The sequence below is a fragment of the Oncorhynchus masou genome, chromosome 6, assembly GCF_036934945.1.
Source record: "Oncorhynchus masou masou isolate Uvic2021 chromosome 6, UVic_Omas_1.1, whole genome shotgun sequence".
In the NCBI taxonomy this organism is placed as follows: domain Eukaryota; kingdom Metazoa; phylum Chordata; class Actinopteri; order Salmoniformes; family Salmonidae; genus Oncorhynchus; species Oncorhynchus masou.
This window is the reverse complement of record NC_088217.1, coordinates 13,873,453-13,899,121: the sequence shown is the minus strand read 5'-3', so window position 1 is coordinate 13,899,121 and position 25,669 is coordinate 13,873,453. Positions and strand designations below refer to the sequence as shown.

Genomic DNA, 25,669 nt, shown 5'->3' with positions numbered 1-25,669 from the left:
TTCTAGTTTGTTGGTGATGTGGACACCAAGGGATTTGAACTCTCAACCTGCTCCACTACAGCCCCGTCGATGAGAATGGGGGCGTGCTTGGTCCTCCTTTTCCTGTATTCAACAATCATCTCCTTTGTCTTGATCACATTGAGGGATAGGTTGTTATTCTGGCACCACCCGGCCATGTTTCTGACCTCCCTATAGGCTGTCTTGTTGTCTGTGATCAGGCCTACCACTGTTGCGTCATCTGCAAACTTAATGATGGTGTTGGAGTCGTGCCTGGCCATGCAGTCGTGGGTGAACAGGGAAGTACAGGAGGGGACTGAGCATGCAACTCTGAGGGGCTCCAGTGTTGAGGATCAACGTGGCAGATGTGTTGCTACCTACACTCACCACCTGGGGGAGGCCTGTCAGGAAGTGCAGGATCCAGTTGCAGAGGCAGGTGTCCCAGGATCCTTAGCTTAGTGATGAGCTTTGAGGGCACTATGGTGTTGAATGCTGAGCTGTAGTCAGTGAATAGCATTCTCACATAGGTGTTCCTTTTGTCCAGGTGGGAGAGGGCAGTGTGGATTGCAATAGAGATTGCATTTACATTACATTTACATTTAAGTCATTTAGCAGACGCTCTTATCCAGAGCGACTTACAAATTGGATTGCATCATCTGTGGATCTGTTTGAGCGGTATGCAAATTGCAGTGGGTCTAGTGTTTCTAGGATAATGGTGTTGATGTGAGCCATTACCAGCCTTTCGAAGCACTGCATGTATGTACAGTCACTGTGATAAAGCCAGTGACTGATGTGGTGTACTCCTCAATGCCATCAGAAGAATCCCAGAACATATTCCAGTCTGTGATAGCAAAACAGTCCTGTAGTTTAGCATTGCTTCATCTGACCACTTTTTTTTTTTTTTATAGACTGAGTCACTGGTGCTTCCTGCTTTACTTTTTGCTTGTAAAGCAGGAATCAGGAGGATATAATTATGGTCAGATTTGCCAAATGGAGGGTGAGGGAGAGCTTTGTATGCATCTCTGTGTGTGGAGTAAAGGGGATCTAGAATTTTTTCCCCCTTTGGTTTAACATTTAACATGCTGATAGAAATAAGGTAAAACTGATTTAATGTTGCATTAAAGTCCCCAGACACAAGGAGCGCCGCCTCTGGGTGAGCGGTTTCCTGTTTCTTATTTCCGTATAGAGCTGACTGAATTAATGCATATTCGCTTTTGCTTGAGATACTGTAAGAAATACATCTTGGCATATTGCTCCACTTTTCCTGAGACAAAAATCAAATTTGGTGTATCATTATCCTGGAAGAAATACTTAATTCTGCAGGAGTTAATTTCATATTTGGCTACATGTAAGATGTTCTAGCTCTGTCCGTGTCCAGATTTCAGTTAGTAATCCATTAACCCATCTCAAGTTCAAGTGTCATTTTAGCTCTCTCATTTCAACTCTCTCATTTGTTGGCAAGGAAACATGTTATAATGCAATATATTAGTCTCTCACAATAATAGTCTTTCACAATAAACAAGTAATTCACAATACTACTCTATGTAGTTATAGTAATAGACATTCACAACAATGTTGTGGGTGTAGAGATGTGCAACTAGTCATCTTGTGACATCGTCATGGAGAGAATAGATACTTTATTGTCTGTTGGTTAGAACGGAAATATGTCTTCTGCTTTTCCCAACTGCCTGCAGTGCAGCACCCCTGGGTGGAGAACAATTGTGGGAATAGAGTCATCCTGGGCAGAAACCATTGTGGTTGTGCACCAAACTAATTTATTGGTCTTGTAGAGCTGTGTTTCCTGATCCTAGAGTCGCAAATGGTTGCACATTTTATTTTTTGCAATAGCACTACACACCTGATTCAAATCATCAAAGCTTGGTACATTGATCATTTTAATCAGTTGTGTAGTCTTAGTACAAAAACAAGAATGTGTACACCTTTGGGTCCCCAGGACCAGGATTGTGAAACAGAGGTTGGCGAGGCAGACCAGCAACTGGAAGGTTAATGGTTCAAGACCCGGACTGGGGCAACACAAATATGGGAATGGAACTGAACTGGCAACTGGAAGGCTGCTGGTCAATGATACCATGTATCATCTGCTACCATTGTGCCCATGAGCAAGGCATCAAACCCCCCCAGAATTGCTCTCCATCTTCTGGCAAGCTAGCTAGTTAGCTACTGGCAAGTTAGCTACTGGCAAGTTAGCTACTGGCAAGTTAGCTACTGGCAAGCTAGCTACTGGCAAGTTAGCTACTGGCAAGTTAGCTACTGGCAAGTTAGCTACTGGCAAGCTAGCTACTGGCAAGCTAGCTACTACTGGCAAGCTAGCTACTGTAGCTACTGGCAAGCTAGCTACTGTAGCTACTGGCAAGCTAGCTACTGTAGCTACTGGCAAGCTAGCTACTGGCAAGCTAGCTACTGTAGCTACTGGCAAGCTAGCTACTGTAGCTACTGGCAAGCTAGCTACTGTAGCTACTGGCAAGCTAGCTACTGTAGCTACTGGCAAGCTAGCTACTGTAGCTACTGGCAAGCTAGCTACTGTAGCTACTGGCAAGCTAGCTACTGGCTGTCTGGCTAGTTAGCAAGCTAGAGATGTTGCAGCAACCCACAATCAGATTTATTTTCCTGTAACATAAAAAGTTAGCTTTTTGGGTGGTAAAGACAGCTTTTAACAGAATAAATAGCTTTTGCTAGGCCTTCAGACACTGAGTGGAAAACAGCTAACTAGCTAGCAAGCAGTGAATTGTAGCCAGATCTTCATAGCAGTGATCCACGCACGTTGTTCTGTTGTGTTTCAATGAACCCCAACAACACAGCACTCAATCCTTGGCTACAGTAGCTAAAGTAGTAGCTAAAGTTAGCTACTGGCTAGCTAGTTAGCTAAACAACTTCTTGTTGTAGCTTTCCTTCAGACTAGATGCTTTGTGGCATATTGCTGCCTTTCACAGGTCGGAGTGCGATTTACAGATTTGGGACACAGAAATAGGGGATTGGCTAAGGGGAGCTAGCTGCAACTTGTTGATGGCGCTCACTAGCTTTAGTTACTAAGGGGCTCCCGAGTGGTGCAGCGTTCTATCTCAGTGCAAAAGGAGTCACTACAGACCCTGGTTTGACTCTAGGCTGTATCACAACCAGCCGTGATTGGGCAACACCATAAGGCGGCGCACAATTGGCACAGCGTCATTAGGGTTTGGCCAGGGTAGGCCGTCATTGTAAATAAGAATTTGTTCTTAACCGACTTGCCTAGTTAAATAAAGGTTAAATAAAATCAAAAATCTTGCCCAATGCAACAGGAAATGGTCAGGGGCCAAGATTCAACATTTAACAGTTCTCAAATTTTTGTCAAAACAGGTCTATTAGATAGTTCTATCACAAATGTATTCCGTAATCTTTAATGTTATTCTTGTTTACAGACTTTACAACAAAGATGCCGTGATTGAGTTCCTTCTGGATAAATCCGCAGATAGACCCAACAGCGAGGTTGTATCACATCTCCGTGGCATTAAGGTATGGAAATTATCTGTGGTTTCAGCAGAGGCCACACATATCATTTAGTGATGGGGGAAAAAATCTATACAGTTACATCGCAATATTATTTTTGGATGATATTATATTGACTCATAAGTGTTGATTTGTAAAAAATATTTTTTATCCTATACCTTGTTCTACATCTTCTTCTGAAATAGCAAGCCAACATCTTTCCTGCACTTTTATTTCCCTGATTGATCAGAATTTGTTTTCTCGTGCTCTCTTGTATTTCTGCAGCAGACATATAGTGAGCAATATGTTTGGAACATCACATTGCAATAAAATCTCAGTATTAAATTACAATACATATAGAATCGTGTGAATCGCAATACATATCGCATCGCCACTTAAGTATCGTGATAATATCTTATTGTGAGGTCCCTGGCAATTCCCAGCCCTAATATCATTGCATTATCTAAAGGGAATCAAATGAAATGATAACCCATAATATTATGGTGTGTGTGTCATTCCACAGGATATAAAGGAGCTGAACCTGACTGACAACCCAGCCTGGGAAGGCGAGAGGAGGAACACCAAAGGGGACCGCTACGAGGACATGCACTGTGCCATGTTCATCTGTCCTGTGGTGGGCCTGGAGATGAATGGCAAACATAGGTACTGTGTGTGTGCGTGCACGTCATTCCTCATGGATTTCTTCATCGCTCTGAGGGACCTACCTAAATTTGTCCAATTAGTAAGGCTTGTTCTCCTTTGCAAAATGTTTTGCTACGGTGTGAACTAATGTATAGGACCCTAGATACTAGCATCTCGTCAACGTCTCACCATCTTATTCAATGAGAAGCATAGATGGGTGCAGTTTGGTCTCACAATGTTGGCATCTTACAGAGTACTGGCACTCAATCTAATGCAGTTGCCTCTAGCCTGAGTCTCGGCCTGACTTCACAATGACAGTAACGGGGTTGGCAAGAGCGCACACAGATCTGGGACCAGGGTCTGTGCAGTGGTAAACTCTAAACTGTAGAGATGAGATTGAGTGATAACATGAGCCACTCCACTATTTGAGCATTGTCACTTTCTTTAAGAAATTTTTTAAGGACAATATAATTCTGAACTCCTTCGGGATAGGAATAGAAGGAAGTAGACGGGCAGGTAGACAGAGTAAAAGGGGGACAATAGAGGTTTGTTGCATCACAATCTTAACCCTTGTGTGTGTGATCTTGTCTCGCAGGTTCTGTTTTCTGCGTACCTGTGGTTGTGTGTTTTCCGACCGCGCCCTGAAGGAAGTCAAGACTGAGATATGTCACAAGGTTGGTCAAGACTATGTAGCATCCTCTCCAACAAGCTATGCTGTTCTGCAGTTTGCTGACTTTCAAGTTTTATTGTACATTTTCTAGCAAGCTCTCGCCCAACAATGCAGTAACTAATATCCATAGTACACATGAGAAGTAGATAAGCTATATACAGAGTCAGTTCCAGGGTCAGTACCTATACCTTATTTACAATGTGCAGGTATACTGGAGTGGTAAGGGTAGATAGAGTGCCTTCAGAAAGTATTCACACTCCTTGACTTTTTCCAAATTTTGTTGTTACAGCCTGAATTTAAAATTGATTCAATTGTGATGATTTTTTTGTTGTTGTCACTGGCCTACCCACTATACCCCATAATTTGTGGAAGGGGAATTATGTTTTAAAAAATATATATATTTACAATTTAATAAAAAATGTCAAGCTGAAATGTTTTGAGTCAATAACTATTCAACCCCTTTATTATGACAAGCCTAAATAAGTTCAGGAGTCAAAATGTGCTTAATATGTTGCATTTTATTAAAATCATCATACGGGTATACTTCCTGTATTTTGAAAGTTACATGTCTTTCAAAACATTTAGGACTATGTCAACAATGCATAATGGACAAACAAATACCAAAATATAGTTTTTGAGTGGAGTTTTCCTTTAACAAGTCACACAAGTTGCATGGACTCACTCTGTGTGCAATAATAGTGTTTACTATCAAAATAAAGACAGTTGCACACTCTATGTATAATAATCTCCCAGCAATTTAATGGGTATTTACCAACGTTTCGGCATCACTGTGCCTTCCTCAAGGTAATGTCATGAATACTTGAACCAGGTTATGTAGACGCACGATGCAATTAGTGTAACCAATGACAGTAGTGAGGGGTGTGTCATAATGATTACGTTAATTCAAATTAATTAGGGAAACTGTAAAGAAAAACGGTATATGGCATATTAAATATATTACGCTATTGTTATATAGAAACATAATGGAATATTGTACATCATATTAGCATCAACATACATTATTGTTTCATTCAATTCACAATCATTTCGTATTTCATTTAGTTTTTGTTACATATAATATTTTGGTTCAACTTTAATATATAATGAGCATCATGAAATTATTATGTGAAATTGAATGAAACAATAATTTATGTTCATTGTTTTTTAAAATCTACAATAATAGTGTTTAACATGATTTTTGACTACCTCATCACTGTACCCCACATATACAATCTGTGAGGTCCCTCAGTCGAGCCGTGATTTTCAAATACAAATTCAACCACAAAGACCAGGGAGGTTTTCCAATGCCTTGCAAAGAAGGGCACCTATTGGTAGATGGGTTAAAATATAAAAAGCAGACATTGAATATCCCTTTGAGCATGGTGAAGTCATTAATTACACTTTGGCTGGTGTGTCAATGCACCTAGTCTCAGTTGCCGGTAGGAAAGGTAGGAAACCACTCAGGGATTTGACATGAATCCAGTTGTGACTTTAAAACAGTTATAGAGTTTAATGACTGTGATAGGATAAACAACATTGTAGATACTCCCCAATACTTACTAACCTCATTGACAGAGTGTACAGAATAAAACAAAACAAATAAATTAAAAAGCATCCTGTTTGCAACAAGGCACTAAAGTAATACTGCAAGAAATGTGACAAAACAATTCACTTTTTGTCCTGAATACAAAGTGTTTTGTTTGGGACAAATCCAATAGAACACATTACGGAGTACCACTCTCCATATTTAAGCATAGTGGTGGCTGCATCATGTTATGAGTATGCTTGTAATCGTTAAGGACTGGGGAGTTATTTAGCAAAACAAATGTAGCTAAGCACGTGCAAAATCCTAGAGGAATACCTGGTTCAGTCTGCTTTCCACCAGACACTTGGATATTAATTCACCATTTAGCAGGACAATAACCTAAAACACAAAGCCAAATCTATACTGGAGTTGCTTACCAAGAAGACAGTGAATGTTCCTGAGTGGCTGAGTTAGATTTTCATGCATATTTAAGTCAAAACTCTATGGCAAGACCTGTAAATGGTTGTCCAGCAATGGACAAATCAACAATATATTTGACATGAAAAGAATGTGTAAATATTGTACAATCCAGGTGTGGAAAGCTCTTAGAGACTTACCCAGAAAGACTCACAGCTGTAATCGCTGCCAAAGGGGATTCTAACATACAGTATATTGAATACTTGTCTAATGAAGATATTTTTGTGTTTTATATATTTATACATATATTTTACATTTTGTCTTCCACTTTAACACTAGAGTATTTTGTGTAGATGGTTGACAAAAAATGACAAATCCATTTTAATCCCACTTTGTAACACAACAACATTTTGAAAAAGTAAAGGGGTGTGAATGCTTTCTGAAGGCCCTTGTATGACTAGGCATCAGGAAATATGATGAACAGACTAGCAGCAGTGTATTTGATGATTGTATATTAGTCTGTTTGTGTAGAGTCAGAGTGAGTGAGTGGCCTTGTCCGATTACCCATACTTGTGTCCTAAATTAGTACTTACTCAGGTGGTAAAACAGGACTCTGCTGCCTGCTTGTTTGTGTCCCGCTTGAGTATGTGACAAAAGAAAGATGAATAGTACAGTCGTGGCCAAAAGCTTTGAGAATGACACAAAAATAAATGTTCACAAAATTTGCTGCTTCAGTGTCTAGATATTTTTGTCAGATGTTACTATGGAATACTGAAGTATAATTTCAAGAATTTCATAAGTGTTAAAGGCTTTTATTGACAATTACATGAAGTTGATGCAAAGAGTCTATATTTGCAGTGTTGACCCTTCTTTTTCAAGACCTTTGCAATCTGCCCTGGCATGCTGTCAATTAACTTCTGGGCCACATCCTGACAGATGGCAGCCCATTCTTGCATAATCAATACTTGGAGTTTGTCAGAATTTGTGGGGTTTTGTTTGTCCACCCGCCACTTGAGGATTGACCACAAGTTCTCAATGAGGTTATAGATCTGGGGAGTTTCCTGGCCATGGACCCACAATATCAATGTTTTGTTCCCCGAGCCTCTTAGTTATCACTTTTGCCTTATGGCAAGGTGCTCCATCATGCTGGAAAAGGCATTGTTCGTCACCAAACTGTTCCTGGATGGTTGGGAGAAGTTGCTCTCGGAGGATGTGTTGGTACCATTCTTTATTCATGGCTGTGTTCTTAAGCAAAATTGTGAATGAGCTCACTCCCTTGGCTGAGAAGCAACCCCACACATGAATGATCTCAGGATGCTTTATTGTTGGCATGACACAGGACTGATGGTAGCGCTCACCTTTCTTCTCCGGACAAGCTTTTTTTCCGGATGCCCCAAACAATTGGAAAGAGGATTCATCAGAGAAATTACTTTACCCCAGTCCTCAGCAGCCCAATCCCTGTACCTTTTGCAGAATATCAGTCTGTCCCTGATGTTTTTCCTGGAGAGAAGTGGCTTCTTTGCTGCCCTTGACACCAGGCCATCCTCCAAAAGTCTTTACCTCACTGTGCGTGCAGATGCACTCACACCTGCCTGCTGCCAATCCTGAGCGAGCTTTGTACTGGTGGTGCCCCATTCCCGCAGCTGAATCAACTTTAGGAGACGGTCCTGGCACTTGCTGGACTTTCTTGGGCGCCCTGAAGCCTTCTTCACAACAATTGAACCGCTCTCCTTGAAGTTCTTGATGATCCCATAAATGGTTGATTTAGGTGCAATCTTACTGGAAGCAATATCCTTGCCTGGGAATCCCTTTTTGTGCAAAACAATGACAGAGGAAGAACAATGATTCCAAGCAACACGTTCCTTTTGGAGCTTCCAGTCTGTTATTCGAACTCAATCAGCATGACAGAGTGATCTCCAGCCTTGTCCTCGTCAACACTCTCTTGTGTTAACCTCTCTAGGGTACGTGGGATGGTAGCGTGCCACCTGTCAACAGCCAGTGAAACTGCAGTGCCCCAAATTCAAAACAACAGAAATCCCATAATTACAATTCTTCAAACATATATGTATTTAACACCATTTTAAAGATACACTTGTTGTAAATCCAGCCACAGTGTCCGATTTCAAAAAGGCTTTACGACAAAAGCAAACCAAACGATTGTTCGGTCAGAGCCAAGTCACAGAAAAACACAGCCATTTTTCCAGCCAAAGAGAGGAGTCAGAAATATAGATAAAATTAATCACTAACCTTTGATGCTCTTCATCAGATGACACTCACATGCATTGTGTAACATGAAGTCCTATATGTTTTGTTCCAGTAAAGTTCATATTTATATCCAAAAATCTGAGTTTACATTGGCACGCTATGTTCAGTAGTTCCAAAACATCCGGTGATTTTGCAGAGAGCCACATCAATTTACAGAAATACTCATAATAAACATTGATAAACGATACAAGTGTTATTCACAGAATTAAATATATACTTCTCCTTAATTCAACCGTTGTGTCAGATTTTAAAAAAACTTTACGGAAAAAGCAAACCATGCAATAATCTGAGTACGGTGCTCAGACGGCAAATCAAGCCAAATTGATATCCGCCATGTTGAAGTCAACATTAGTCAGAGATAGCATTATAAATATTCACTTACCTTTGATGATCTTCATCAGAATGCACTCCCAGGAATCCCAGTTCCACAATAAATGTTTGTTTTGTTCGATAATGTTCATCATTTATGTCCAAATAGCTTCTTTTGTTAGCGTGTTTGGTAAACAAATCCAAACTCACAAAGCTCGTTCACTAGTTGCAGACGAAACGTCCAAAAGTTCCGTTACAGTCCGTAGAAACATGTCAAACGATGTATAGAATCAATCTTTAGGATATTTTTTACATAAATCTTCAATAATGTTCCAACCGGAAAATTCCTTTGTCTGTAGAAAAACAATGGAACGCAGCTCGCTCTCACATGAACGCGCGAGACAGAGCTCGTGGCTGCTGGCAGACTTCTGACTCATTCCCCTCTCATTTGGCCCCACTATACAGTAGAAGCATCAAACAAGTTTCTAAAGACTGTTGACATCGAGTGGAAGCCTTAGAAAGTGCAACATGACCCCATAGACACTGTGTATTTGATAGGGCAATACTCGAAAAACTACAAACCTCAGATTTTCCACTTCCTGGTTGGATTTTTTTTCTCAGGTTTTTGCTTGCCATATGAGTTATGTTATACTCACATCATTCAAACAGTTTTTGAAACTTCAGAGTGTTTTCTATCCAAATCTACTAATTATATGCATATTCTAGCTTTTATGGCAGAGTAGCAGGCAGTTTAATTTGGGCTTGCTTTTCTTCCAAAATTCCCAATGCTGCCCCCTACCCTAGAGAAGTTAACAAGAGAATCACTGACCTGATTTCAGCTTGTCCTTTTGTGGCAGGGCTGAAATGCAGTGGAAATATTTTGCGGGGATTCAGTTAATTTGCATGGCATGGGATTTTGCAATTAATTGCAATTCATCTGATAACTATTCATAACAGTATATGCAAATTGCCATCATATAAACTGAGGCAGCAGACTTTATGAAAAATAATATTTGTGTCATTCTCAAAACTTTTGGCCACGACTGTATACAACGTTTAGAAAAAATCGATTGTACTTTAAATTAGACTTGGGCGGTGTCCAGATTTTTACATTGTCATACTGTCCTTCACTTATCCCAGGATTTACAGTATTAGCAGCATAGCAAACAGGGGGGCGCTAAAAATGCAAGAAAAGCCCATTGGGTCTCTATTACCAGAATGCTAAAACAAATTGTACAAATGAATTGTGAAATCACATAGTTTTCACTCATCAGCATTTCGCTAACATAAACTAATTGCTAAGACAGGCAAATCTAGCTCATTAAGTTCTACAAGTGTAGCATGTCATTTTCAGTGAATGTGGACATCTTTCAAGCTAAAGTGAACGAGAGAAATTGTGCAAATGAATGAAGTTGTGATGCTGTTCTTCCTTCAGAAAAGCATGCATGTGTACAAGGAGCAGAGGGATGAAGAACGGAGGAGGAAAAAACGCTTGTAGAAAGTACAGGGAACAAATGGTAGTTGTACAGACAGGTCTTTGACTTCTGGCAGAAAGCTATTATAAGATATCTGATGGCAAATATTTAGAAGTGAATTGCATAAAAGTGTACTTCATCCCCTCGTGTGCACCGCACAACAGCTCCCGCCATCTCCCGTGACTGACTCCCGCCAAACATGTGACTGGCATAACTGTTCTGGGGTTCTACGGTACTCTTCATAATGTAAAATATGACCGGTGAAATGAAGAACGTAGTCTCCTAACTTATTGCTTAAGTTGACTGCAGGTATTAACTTCTAAAGTATCTACAAATATTCACATTTTTTGAAAATCTTCTAAGAAATTGTATTGACGGTATTGAAAAACCGTCCCGTGCCTTTTTCAAATACCCCAGTATACCACCCAAGCCTACTTTAAATGCAGGCTGTCATACTCTTTTTGGCATTGACAACAGCTGATCAATTAGCTATGGGGATGCACTACCAAAATCAACGAATAATGGGAAACAACGCAATTGGTCATGATGCATTCTCTGTATGCGAAAATGGAGTATGTGAATTTTTGAAAATCGGGTATATTTTAAATGCCAGGATTTTATACTCATTTCCGCTCTTCATCTCGTAGAATTCGATGCACACTTGTCCACAATACATTGGAAGAGGTCGGCTGGGAATGTTAGGCCCAAGTTTTTTTCAAGTAGCCAAACAACAAAACTAGGCTACTTAATTGGGAAGATGCAGAATAGCAAAGCTTCTGTGGTGGTGTTCAAATGTATAGTACCAGTCAAAAGTTTGGACACACCTACTCATTCCAGGGTTTTTCATTATTTTTACTATTTTCTACATTGTAGAATAATAGTGAAGACATCAAGACTATGAAATAACACATATGGAATCATGTAGTAACCAAATAAGCGTTAAACAAATCAAAATATATTTTAGATTTTGAGATTCCTCAAAGTAGACACCCTTTGCCTTGATGACAGCTTTGCACACTCTTGGCATTCTCTCAACCAGCTTCATGAGTTTGTCACCTGGGATAATTTCAATTAACGTATGCCTTGTTAAAAGTTCATTTCTGGAATTTATTTCCTTAATTAATGTGTTTGAGCCAATCAGTTGTGTTGTGACAAGGTAGGGGTGGTATACAGAAGATAGCCCTATTTGGTAAAAGACCAAGTCCATATTATGGCAAGAACAGCTCAAATAAGCAAAGAGAAACAACAGTACATTATTATTTTAAGACATGAAGGTCAGTCAATCTGGAAAAGTTCCAAGGACTTTGAAAGTTTCTGCAAGTGCAGTTGCAAAAACCATCAAGCACTATGATGAAACTGGCTCTCGTGAGGACTTCCACAGGAAAGGAAGACCCAGAGTTACCTCTGCTGCAGAGGATAAGTTCATTAGAGTTACCAGCCTCAGAAACTGCAGCCCAAATAAATGCTTCACAGAGTTATAGTAACAGACACATCAACATCAACTGTTCAGAGGAGACTGCGTAAATCAGGCCTTCATGATTGAAATGCTGCAAAGAAACCATTACTAAAGGACACCAATAATAATAAGAGACTTGCTTGGACCCCGAAACACGAGCAGTGGACATTAGACCGGTGGAAATCTGTCCGTCGGTCTGATGAGTCCAAATTTGGTTCCAACCTCTGTCTTTCTGAGATGCAGAGTAGGAGAATGGATGATCTCCGCATGTGTAATTCCCACCGTGGCTTCCTGAATGGCTACCACAGCATTCTGCTGCAATAAGCCATCCCATATGGTTTGCGCTTTGTGGGACTATCATTTTGTTTTTCAACAGGACAATGACCCAACACACCTCCAGGCTGTGTAAGGGTTGTTTGACCAAGAAGGAGAGTGATGGAGTGCTGCAGCAGATGACCTGGCCTCCACAATCACCTGACCTCAACCCAATTGAGATGGTTTGGGATGAGTTGGACTGCAGAGTGAAAGAAAAGCAGCCAACAAGTGCTCAGCATATGTGGGAACTCCTTCAAGACTGTTGGAAAAACATTCCAGATTAAGCTGGTTGAGAGAATGCCAAGAGTGTGCAAAGCATCAAGGAAAACTGTGGATACTTTGAATATTTCAAATATGAAATATATTTTGATTTGCTTAACACTTTTTTGGTTACTACATGAATCCATATGTATTATTTCATTGTCTTCACTATTATTCTACAATGTAGAAAATAGGAAAACATTAAGAAAAACTCTTGAATGAGTAGGCGTTTCCAAACTTTTGACTGGTACTGTAGGCTAAGGTGTTTTTGGCCTGCTTAAAATAACAAGTATTTCATAATAGGCATATTATTATATATATTTTTTACCCATACTGGATTAGTTTTTTTGTCATTGAAAAGTGTTGTCAGAGCTTTTAAACAAAATATTAAACACATTTTTTTTTCTGAACATGTCGGCATCGGGGGACTCTGGATGTGGCTGCGTTTATAACGTCATGTTAATCAGGCCATTTGATTTAAACATATGGATGTTAGGCTTCCTGTTGAATTATTTAATTAATGGATCAAGCATTTGCAGTCATTCTGATCTTGCTCCCAATGATCCGTGCTTGAATTTATTATGTTGCTGCCTAATAGTCTGCTATAACCAGTCTGAGTCGGCCTATAACTCAATTCCTACTCTATTCAGAGTTTGGAGAAATTAATTTAAATGGAAATTAACTAATATCAGGCTGGTTAATGCGATGCTTGTCTGTTAAATTTGGAAAAATCCACCCAGCCCCATCTACTCAGCCAGCCAGGAGACGCTACTGCGTTGCAGCTGTGGCATACTACATACTTTTTACTAGACGTTATGTGCTAAATAGTATGCGATGATGAGTACATAGTATGTAGTACGCTTGTATGGTTATTCGGACACAGCCAGTGTGTAGAATCCTATTTGTGTGCATAGTCAGTCTGTGTAGCCATTTTGTTAGCTACAGTGGGCTCCAAAATTACTGGCCCCACTGACTGGCAATGAACAAATAATACTTAAAAAATATAACAATATAACTATAGAGAGAAACTCAAAATACCAAAATGTGAAAAATACGTTACTTTATTAGTGTTTCAATGGAAACCACCAAAATCATTTATTGATTTAATTAAAAAACAATGTCTTCCAAATCCAGGTTTCACAATTAATGGCACCCTTGAATATTATTGTAAATAACATCTACCAAAATTAAACTAGGAATTAAATTCCACATATTTAAGTTTATCTAAGTGTTAAAGAACTATATTGAGCCATTTACATCACTTCCTTTTTCACTACTAGGTTCTAAAAATGAGAACACTCATGCAATATCCCTTTGTCATCCAACACCATGAAGAAAATAACTGGCAGTTCAACAGAGACAGATGGTCGTAGACCTTCATAAATCTGGTAATGGCTACAAGAAGATCCACAAACGATTGAATATATGACTGAGCACTGTCAGGGCAATTATTTAAACATTTCTAATGTTATGGAACAGTTAAACTTCACGGGTAGAGGACGCAAATGCATTTTGCCCCCCGGGATAGGGAGGAGGATCGTGAGAGAAGCAACAAAATCCCCAAGAATAACTGTGCAGGCCTTGGTGGCGTCTTGGGGTCACCAGGTTCTAAAAAGCACCATCAAACGCACCCTCCACAACCACAGGCTCTTTGGAAGGGTTGTCAGAATAAAGCCCTTAATGACCCGAGACACAGACACAGCGCTTGGAGTTTGCCAAATGTCATTTAAATTATGACTGGAGGAAGGTGCTCTGGTCAAATGAGACCAAAATGTAATGTTTTGGTCAGATACAGCATCGGCATGTTTGGCATCGAAACAGAGATGCATTCAAGGAGAGGCACCCCATACCCACTGTGAAATATGGTGATGGGTCAGTGATGCTTTGGGGCTGTTTTAATTCCAGAGGTCCAGAGGCACTGGTTAAGACTGATGGCATAATGATTTCCACCAAGTACCAGGCAATTTTGGCTGACAATCTGGTTGCCTCTCTCAGAAGACTGGGACTTGGCCGTGTGTGGACTTTCCAACAAGACAATGACCCTAAACATAACTCAAGATCCACACAGAAATGGTTCTGTGACAACAAAATCAATGTTCTGCCATGGCCATGTCAGTCACCAGACCTCAATCCAATCAAAAACCTGTGGGCTGAGTTGAAGAGGGCAGTTGATAAGCGAAAAACCCAAGAATGTGAAGGATCTTGAAAGGATCTGCATAGAGGAATGGTCCAAAATCCCTCCAAATGTGTTCTTTAACCTTGTCAAACATTACAGGAAAAGACCATGCTCTTATCCTTGCCAGAGGTGATTGCACTTAGTTATAAATGAGTGCCAATAATTATGAAACCTTGATTTTGGTGAAATGTATTTTGGTGGGTTTAATAGAGTACAGTATTTCTCACATGTTGCTATTTTGAGTTCATCTCTAATTATATTGTTTATATATTTAAAGTATTGTTTGTGCATAGCCAGTCAGGGGTGCCAGTAATTTTAGAGCCCACTGTATTTAAGTCTTATGGCTTGGGAATAGAAGCTGTTGAGGAGCCTGTTGGTTTCACACTGGAGCTTGCTCCGGTAACACTTGCTGCACAGAAGCAGAGAGAACATTCTATGGCTTGGGTGGCTGGGATCTTTAACAATTTTCCGGGCCTTCCTTTCACACTCTGATATGGAGGTCCTGGATGTCAGGGTGCTTGGCCCCAGTGATGTACTGGCATTTGGATTTGACATGGGACCTCCCTTGCTGTGTTTTTTTTTCACAGTATAACTTCAGTGCCTTTGCATACAAGATTCATGGTTTGGAAAAATGTATTCTGTATATTTGTATTCTTCTTTTTACTCTGTCATTAGGTCATTATTGTGTAGTCACTACAATGTTGTTGATCCATCCTCAAGTGTTCTCCCATCACAGCCATTGAACTCTGTAGCCAATAGCCCCATCGTAATATCCCTAAGCAGTTTCATTCCTGTCCTGCAGCTCAGTTCAGAAGGATGACTGTATATTTGATGTGTCAGGGTGGTTTAATACCTAATCCATAGCATATCTATGAAGTTGATCATGCTTAAAGAGATATTCAGTGTCTGATTTGTAATTGTTACCAATCACTGAACTTATTTGAGGCTTACAAAAATCTCCCTGGTCTTAGTCCCTTTTGAACTGCCAGTTATTTCTTCATGGTGTTGAATGACAAAGGGATATTGCATGCGCATTGAAATTCAATACTTAACTGAGGGACCTTACAGATGTTGTTTTTAAATTTTAAGGAGTGAGTCCATGTAACTTAAGTGATTTGTTTAGCCAAATTTTACTCTAGAACTAATTTAGGCTTGGCTGAATACTTATGATCTACAAATATTTTATACTTTATAAATATTTTTTAATACTTATATTTTAGATTTTTCCCTTAAATATTATATATTTTTTCTTCCACTTTGACACTCAAGTGTTTTGTGTAGATTGACTAAGACATTACAATTAATTTGAATCACACTGTAACACATTTTAAGAAATCCAAGGGGTCTGAATACTTTTGCAAGGCATTCCACTTATCTAGGGTGGGTGAGGGCAGTGTGGAGTGCAATTGAGATTGTGTTGTCTATGGGTTGGTTGGTGTGGTATGCAATTTGGAGTGGGTCTGGGATGATGGTGTTGTGTGCAATAACCAGCCTTTCAAAGCGATTCCTGATTACAGACGTGAGTGCTACAGGGCGGTAGTCATTGTGGCAGGTAGCCTTACGTGCTGACCACATCGCTCGTGCGCATGTTGATTTTTTTTGCACCCACACCAGACGCGATCAGGACACACAGGTTGAAATATCAAAAAGAACTCAGAAGAAACTATATTAATTTGGGGACAGGTCGAAAAGCATTTAACATTTTTGGCAATTTACCTAGCGAGCTAATTTGGCCTGGAATATAAGCATTGGGTTGTTATTTTACCTGAAATGCACAAGTTCCTCTACACCGACAATTAATCCACAGATAAAAGGGTAAACGGAGTTTGTTTCTAGTAATCTCTCCTCCTTCAGGCTTCTTCTTTGGACTTTATATTTTGGTTTTACAACTTTAATTTGCATTACCACCACCAACTGAACTGGAGTGTGGACCTCAGTTCATCTTTCAATCACCCACATGGGTATTTGCTCCTAAAAACTATGAGGAGATGGGAGAGGTGGAACTTGTAGAGTGTCAAGTGTCACAAATAGAACCAAGTTCAATTTTAGCGCCTGGCTACGCAGACGCGTGCGAGCAGTGTGGGTGCAATGATTGAATAACATGTATGTGCACATTTGTTTTGCAACGCTCATGCATACAACGCGATGGAGTGTGGTCAGCATGTTAGAGTTCTTGGGAATAGGAATGATGGTGTTCAGCTTGAGACTTGGGGATTACAGACTTGGACAAGGAAAAGTTGAAAGTTACCAGGAATATGGTTGCCAGCTCTTCTGCGCATGCACTGAGGATGTGTCCTGGAAAATCATCCAGCCCCGTGGCCTTGCGAGTGTTGACCTGATTGAAAACCTTACTCACGTCAGCCTCGACGAGCGAGATCATCCAGTCCTCTGGGTTGGCGGGGGGCCCTCATGCAAGGCTTGGTATTGTTTTTGTCAAAGCGTGCATAAAATGCATTAAGTTTGTCTGGTAGAGAGGCATTGTTGGGCAGATCCCAACTGTGTCTTCCTTTGTAATCCGTAATGGACTTTAGCCCCTGCCACATGCAGCAGGCATCGGCGCCTGTGTAATAGGATTCCACTTTGAGCATATTGTCCTTTTGCTTGTTTGATGGCTCTGCAGTGGTCGTAGCAGGAATTCTTGTACTTGTTTGTGTCCTCAGCCGTGGCATCAGAGTTGGCTGTGATAGCTCTGTGTGTGGGTGCCCCTGTCCTTTACCTTAGTGCCAACCTCTTGTGTTAATCCAGAGCTTTTTATTGGGGAAGCAGTGAATCTTCACTGAGGGTACAATGTCGGCCACGCATTTCCTGATGAAGTCAGGCTCATGTTGGGTACCAGAGCTCTAGTTGTAGTGACATCAACGATGATCAAAGAAAATTGGATCCACCTAATCTCAATTTGGAGTGTCATAGCAAAGGGGTGTGACATGAATACTTGTGTAAATGAGATTTCTGTATTTTCAATACATTTGCTAACATTTCTGTAAACATGTTTTCACCCTGTCATGATGGGTTATTGTGTGTAGATGGGTGAGAGAAAAAAATCAAGGGCTATGAATACATTCTGAAGGCACTACTTAAAAAGTAGCTACTAATTTTTCAATTTATAATATTTTTTTAAAAGTAAATAGTTTCAACGGAATTGAAAAAACTAGGCTAGGGTTGTTGCAGCGACCGTATTACTGCCACACCGGCGGTCACGAGTCATGAAGGCAGTCAAATTTCATGTGACTGTTTAGTTACGGTAATTAGGCTTCTCAAAGTTCTGATGCTGGTGGTCATTAGTAGTCTACCAAACTTGCTAACTGCCTGGTACTCTGCACTCTATTGTCCCTCTAACCACTCTGACATCAATGCAAATGTATTTGAAAATCAAACACTTCATGAGAGCTCTACGGTTCACCACATTTCTATAGGCTATGCAATTTTGTGAGAAAACAGAATGATGGCCTCTATTAAAAAGAGGATCTCTTCAGCTTTCTATAGGCTAGGCTTACTATATTTATTTCTTAACTTTCCTAATACTAAGCAAATATTAAGCACATTGCTTATCTTTACAACAGGAGTATAGCCTTCCTGGCTGGCATGAAAATGAACCACAGGAAATTTTAACCTTTATTTAACTAGGCAAGTCAGTTAAGAACAAATTCTTATTTTCAATGACGGCCTAGGAACAGTGGGTTAACTGCCTGTTCAGTGGCAGAACGACAGATTTGCACCTTGTCAGCTCGGGGATTTGAACTTGCAACCTTTAAGTTACTAGTCCAAAGCTCTAACCACTAGGCTACCCTGCCGCCCCCCAAAAAAGCGTCCTCTATTCGCTATGACAGAGATGCAGAGATGACATTTCTTTCCCCCTGACCCTGTTTCGAGACAGGTGCATGATAATGGTCCATTCTACATCAAAATGAATTTCACACATATTATTTAGTATATCATTTAACATTTACATTTAAGTCATTTAGCAGACGCTCTTATCCAGAGCGACTTACAAATTGGTGAATTCACCTTCTGACATCCAGTGGAACAGCCACTTTACAATAGTGCATCTAAATCATTTAAGGGGGGGGGTGAGAAGGATTACTTATCCTATCCTAGGTATTCCTTGAAGAGGTGGGTTTCAGGTGTCTCCGGAAGGTGGTGATTGACTCCGCTGTCCTGGTGTCGTGAGGGAGTTTGTTCCACCATTGGGGGGCCAGAGCAGCGAACAGTTTTGACTGGGCTGAGCGGGAACTGTACTTCCTCAGTGGTAGGGAGGCGAGCAGGCCAGAGGTGGATGAACGCAGTGCCCTTGTTTGGGTTTAGGGCCTGTAGGGCCTATATGTAAAGACGAGATTAAATCAACAATAGTCTGGTGGGTGACTATTAGCCTAACACTTGCAAATTATATATTATCACTTGTGAATGATGCCCAGCTAAAGGCAAGAAACAATACCTTTTTTTGTGACTTTTTCTAAGCATTGGTCGCACGCCTCATGTAGCCTAGCCCATGTAGCCTAGCCCATGTAGCCTAGCCCATGTAGCCTAGCCCATGTAGCCTAGCCCATGTAGCCTAGCCCAGAGTATTCTGAAATGGACTACATTTTCATTATATCATGTTTCTTTAGACCTGTCTAAAATAAATAATGGATTTATTGTGATAGTGTAGGCTATATTGCATTGAGTTATTGTGAAGGTGTAGGATATATTACATGGAATTATTGTGAAAGTGTAGGCTCTATTTATTTATTTGACTTTTTAAACTGTAGATGCTTCAGAGGTCTGCATCAGTGTGTGGAAGCCAGGAGATGCTAAATATGAGACCGACAGTTATTTGCTTGACAATCACCGGCTGACGAAATTTGTGACTGCCACAGCCCTACCCGTGGCTACTTCCAAATACCCCGGTGTACTGCCCAAGCCTTCCCCTCACTTACACTACCCACTCCCCCGTGGTTTTCTTTGTTACACAAAACCTGCTGTTATAGTCAGTCATCTGTATATTGGCAGTTTGAGAATAACATTTGAGGCACTTCAGGTAGTTTGCTAATGGAGAGTGGTGCTGTTTGTGTGACTCTTCTACTGTAGATTATTCAACCTTCAGTACAGCTTGTCCTCTGTCGTGCCCTGCGGAATTTCTGTCAGATGGAGTTGGGGGGGTTTCTATCTGTGGACCTTTTAGCTGTTTGTGCTCACTTGTGAATGATTAACTGTTTTTGACTTGTTTGATTCCATTGAGTTGGCCACGTTTCCGTTGCTAATGCATCAATAATTTGCTTTGGTATGAACATACAACTCTCCCTTTTTGAGTTAACGTAATGATACAACGTGTTGTTTAGCCAAATAAAGCAAATAAAAGGTAGGAGCTACTGTTTCTGTATACAATGGTGCACATAGAAAAGTACCATGGTGCCTCATCCACCATGCCTGCCCCATAAAGCTGTGACCATGAACCCAAAATTACTGACACCTACATTGCCTTCCCTTTATTTTGTGTACTTCTGTAATTTCTGTCAATTTTTCTTCTTCTACACAATGTTCCTGTAGGTGGTTCTAAAACAATTATTTGGTCCACAGTAATAGCCTATGCATTACTTTGATTCTTGCTATGAAAGCGTCTGCCTGTCCCTGTTTCTCAGCGTCTGCTGTGTGAGCGAGCCACTCTTACTCCCTCTCCCCACTGTGTTCATGGAGGAGGGAGGGATGCATTCTGAGAAGAAAAAGCATATGACCATTGCTCAAAATGCAATTGTGTGAAAAACTACTGTTTTCTGTGAGGAGAGTCTCACAGCTTTCTGTGAGTATTTATTTATTTAAAACATTTGTTTAACCTTTACTTAACTAGGCAAGTCAGTTAAGAACAATTTTGTATTTTCAATGACAGCCTAGGAACAGTGGGTTTAACTGCCTGTTCAGGAGCAGAACGACAGATTTGTACCTTGTCAGCTCAGGGATTCAAACTTGCAACCTTTAAGTTACTAGTTCAACGCTCTAACCACTAGGCTACCCTGCCCGTCCAGGGTATAATGTATTTCTCACCTTTAATATTGAGTTCATGGCACCACTTTACAACCGAGGTAGGCTGTAAGTATGGCTTTGATGTGCCCGCGGAGTAGAGAACGCCATTTGCAGTGAATAGGCCTACTTCAAGCAGCTTAGGCCTAGCGCTGAAAAAGTCAATCCGCCATCATTACCAAAATGGAAAAATGTAATGATTTTATTATTGAAATATTGAAATAGCATGGACGACCGAGGAAAGACAAATTAGTACAATTTAAGGCCATGTGGCAAGCAATAATGCATGCACTAGGGATGGGGGTGTAAGCATGTGGGTCTGGGCAGAGGAGAGGTAGATGTTGTTTGTTGGCGTCTGTAAGTTGTTTTTCGTATGTGTATGTTTGTTAATGGTGTGGGGGGTTAAAAAAATGCCTGGGAAAAAGGTTTTTGTAGGACATTAGCCAACAGTTACTGATTAGGTTAATCAATTAGCCTACATGGTTATATAGCAACAATATCATATTTGGAGTTAGCAATCTACCTAAGTGTTTTGAGTTCCCACTTCCTGGTGGTGAACAATATAGCCTATAGGCTAAATATAGATGTTGGTAAATTTCTCTGTAGAGCAAAAAAAAAGAAAGAAGATAATTCTGTATCCTATTTTGACAGGTTGCACATCCAAAATATCAATCATGCATTCCCTGGATATGTTTGATGAAATGGTATGATTCAAAAGTAGGCCATCTCAGTTGTAAAGTAACCATCCATTAATATCGCGTCAAATCAGCATCTAAAGTCCATGGCGCGCAAGATGAAACCTCATTGAAAAATGGTAGGCCAACATTAGACTTTCGTCCTTCAGACAAGGAGGTGACTGACAATGTTGTTGTGTTTGATGCAAGAAACCACTTTACAAAATTAAATGCATTAATATTCCTATACCATTATTACAGAGAATACTCACAACCGCTCATGCTATAAACACAATCCAGTTCAAAGTGAATGGCACTGATCCATACATGGCAATAGTTATTTGCATACAGGTCTACTGCACCTCTGATTGGTTATGGTCTCTGTAGAGTACTGGCTGAGTCGTGTATGTCAATGCAATAGAATCGTACTTCGATGCGTTCTGCCTACAACAAAATCTACCATAGTTACTTTTGCATACTAAAGGTTGCATAATTAGTTTTGTTTCGGTATGTTGCATTGAAAGTGGCTAATATTGCGATGATTCGATCACAATTCCCAAAGAAGAGAAAGGTTGGTTAGTGTTAACTAAGAGGGAAAACTCGAAAGTTGAGTGATGTTCAATCTCGTGCTTCTCTATGCGAGCTGATATTTCTTCTGTTCTGCAGTCCCGGGGGGAGCTCCGTACCCTCGCGCACAGCTTAGAGGGAATATTGGTTGAGAGCGCAGAAATTTGTTGGAGAGAGCCGATGTTCCTCGAGTGGATATGCCAAACTCGAGAGCTGACAAGTGTGAGTTTGGGCAAGCAGAACATCTTTGCCACAGCTCAAAAAGAAGTATGTTTGAATAAAAAAATATAGAACCTTAAAACCTCTTGAAACTCCCCATCCCGGATCCGGGATCGTGACTAAAGCCTCAGGCTCATTAGCATAACGCAACGTTAACGATTTCCGAAAATCGCAAATAAAATGAAAATAATGCGCCTACTCTCAAGCTTAGCCTTTTCTTAACAACACTGTCATCTCAGATTTTCAAAATATGCTTTTGAACCATAGCAATTGACTAATTTGTGTAAGAGTATGCTAAGATAGCTTAGCATTTTGAGTAGCATTTAGCACGCAACATTTTCACAAAAACCAGATAACCAAATAAATAAAATCATTTACCTTTGAAGAGCTTCGGATGTTTTCAATGAGGAGACTCAGTTACATAGCAAATGCGCAGTTTTTCCTGAAAGCGTCTGTGTGTAGGAGAAATCGCTCCGTTTTGTACATCACATTTGGCTACCGAAACGAACTGAAAATTCAGTCACCTACAACGTCAAACTTTTTCCGAATTAACTCCATAATATCGACCGAAACATGGCAAACGTTGTTTGGAATCAATCCTCAAGGTGTTTTTTCACATATCTCTTCATTGATATATCGTTCGTGGAAGCCTGCATTCTTCTCTGAATTCTGAATTCTCTGAATTTTGCGCACCAATTTCGGCGCAGGACACCGGGCGGACACCTGGTAAATGTGATCTCTTATGGTCAATCTTCCAATGATATGCCTACAAATACGTCACAATGCTGCAGACACCTTGGGGAAACGACAGAAAGGGCAGACTTACTCCTCTCGCATTCACAGCCATATAAGGAGACAATGGAAAACAGAGCCTCAAAAATCCTGCTCATTTCCTGGATGCCGTCTCATCTTGGTTTTGCCTGAAGCTCACGTTCTAGGGCACGCACAGAAAATATCTTTGCAGTTCTGGAAACGTCAGAGTGTTTTCTTTCCAAAGCTACCAATTATATGCATAGTCGAGCATCTTTTTGTGACAAAATATTGCGCTTAAAACGGGCACGTCTTTTTATCCAAAAATGATATAGCGCCCCTAGAGTTTCAAGAGGTTAAGCAAAGAAACATGATTCAAATGTGTACATTTTTTATTTGAAATTGTCCAACAATAGTCACGTCTTTGTCAAGTTTTCACCACAGAGTTTCTAAACCATACTGTACTGTCTTTGTTTTAACTTTACATTTCTGATGTTGCTCTCTCAAGTCTTGACACCTTTTGGGTTTCAATTTCTCTTTTTTTCTCGATTGGATTTCAGGCTGATGGGGGTTGACTTAGTCGGATGCGTGTCTAGAACACCTTAAATTGGTCACTTTCATTGGAGTGATGGACAAACTAACAAATGCTTGCCATTTTTCAGTCCAGTGTTGTCATGTGATTGGTTGAGTCCTCTTGGGTGCATGATGTCAAACAGATGCGCTTCAGAACCGTATGTTTAGCTTGTTAGCCAGCTTGAATAGTAAGCACTGAATGACTTGGAAAACCCAGCCTCAACTCATCCTCTGCTCGCTCGACCGCATCCTGCGCTCTCGACTGGTCTGTGTGCTGGCGGGACCCATCCTTTGCTTGCTCGACCATATTCTGAGCTCTCGACCGGTTTGTGTGCTGGCGGGACCCATCCTCTGCTCGTTCGACCACATTATGCGCTCTTGACCGGTCTGTGTGGGGCGGGATCTTCTGTTCGCATGACCCCATCTTCTGGACTTACAACGCAGTGTTCGCTTGCTCAATGATGTGTCATCTTGCTCGACATCTTGCACACAATGGACTTGAGGCTGATTTGACGCCATACATTAAAACTTTCTTCAAATCTTTGTATTTATTGTTATCGAGAAAAATAGCTACATTTGTCACAATATTACTTTTTATCCATATCACCCAGCTCTAGCACTTCCCCCAAAATAATTTAACATAATTTATCGCAAGAAATGGGTACATTTATCGTGAAATGTATTTTGTCTATATCGCCCAGTTCTACTTCTCCATCTACCATGCCTGCCCCATCCACCACGCCTTCCGCCTGCCCCATACCCCATGCTTTCCTGATCTGCCATGCCTTCCTCCATACCTGCCCCATCCACCACTCCATCCACCATGCTTGCCCCACTGTGTTCTCGCCTTTTATTGACGACATGTTCTATTTACGGTAACAATGTGATAAGAGAAATAGGACACACAATACACAGGGAGTCCTATTGAGAAACAACAGATGGCCTCTGAAAATCTATGTGCTGTGAACGTACGACAGGAACAACCACCTCCTAGCCGTCCACCACGCTAGCGGTGCTTTAATTCTGAGCCCCCTCGGTGTCATGGAAACCAGATAACCCCCAGATCTGTGCCTGTCATTATTCCCATGATGCCTCCTGCCAGCTGAGCGGAGGCTGAGCCAGGCTATATGAGGAAGCTGCCAGATGATAGGAAACAGATGCTGCTGTGGTATAGGCAGAGCGAGCAACACAACAGGTCACCTCTCTGTCTCCAATGTTTAATGTATTCAAAGCATTTGGGAATTTCCATGAATAGCTACACTTCAAAACAAACAAGTTTTGGGTAAAAAAAATGTATGCTGTACGATTTCCATAAACAAAGCCCTTGATAATATCATATGTTAAATCAATAGTGTTTACAACATTTGAAAATGGTTTGATGTCAAAGTGGAAGTTGAATACTATAACAGCCTCTTCCTAATTTCCATTTGTTGGAACCTGTTCTCTTCAATTGGTGGTGCAAATGTAGAATAATAGTGAAGATACCAAAACTATGGAATAACACACATGGAATCATGTAGTAACAAAAAAAAAAGTATTAAACAATCCAGATATTTTCTATTTGATATTCTTCAAAGTGGCCACCCTTCACCTTGATGACAGCTTGACACACAGTGCTGTCGCTGGCCTACGCGTAGTACCTCATCATTTACAAGTGGAATTATGTTTTTAGAAATTGTTACATATTAATACAAAATCAAAAACAAATGTCGAGTCAATACGTATTCAACCCCTTTCGTATGGCAAGCCTAAAAATGTTAAGGGGGATTTAACTTTTTTTTTTTTAACAAGTCACATAAGTTAAATGGACTCACTCTCTGTGCCATAGTGTTTTAACATTGATATTTTGAATGACTACCTCATCTCCGTACCCCCACACATACAATTATCTATAAGGTCCCAAA

General features: G+C 40.5%; 1 protein-coding gene across 2 annotated transcripts in view; it reads left to right on the top strand.

The window, feature by feature from the left end:
• The window catches only part of rtf2 (replication termination factor 2), a 63,367-nt gene that overhangs the window by 3,240 nt on the left and 34,458 nt on the right, over positions 1-25,669 (top strand). For both annotated transcript variants that reach the window (XM_064967591.1, XM_064967590.1), the window contains exons 3-5: positions 3,414-3,507; positions 4,004-4,143; positions 4,718-4,796. In XM_064967591.1, coding sequence (XP_064823663.1) covers positions 3,414-3,507; positions 4,004-4,143; positions 4,718-4,796 — 313 coding nt within the window. The remainder of the gene's footprint in view (positions 1-3,413; positions 3,508-4,003; positions 4,144-4,717; positions 4,797-25,669) is intronic.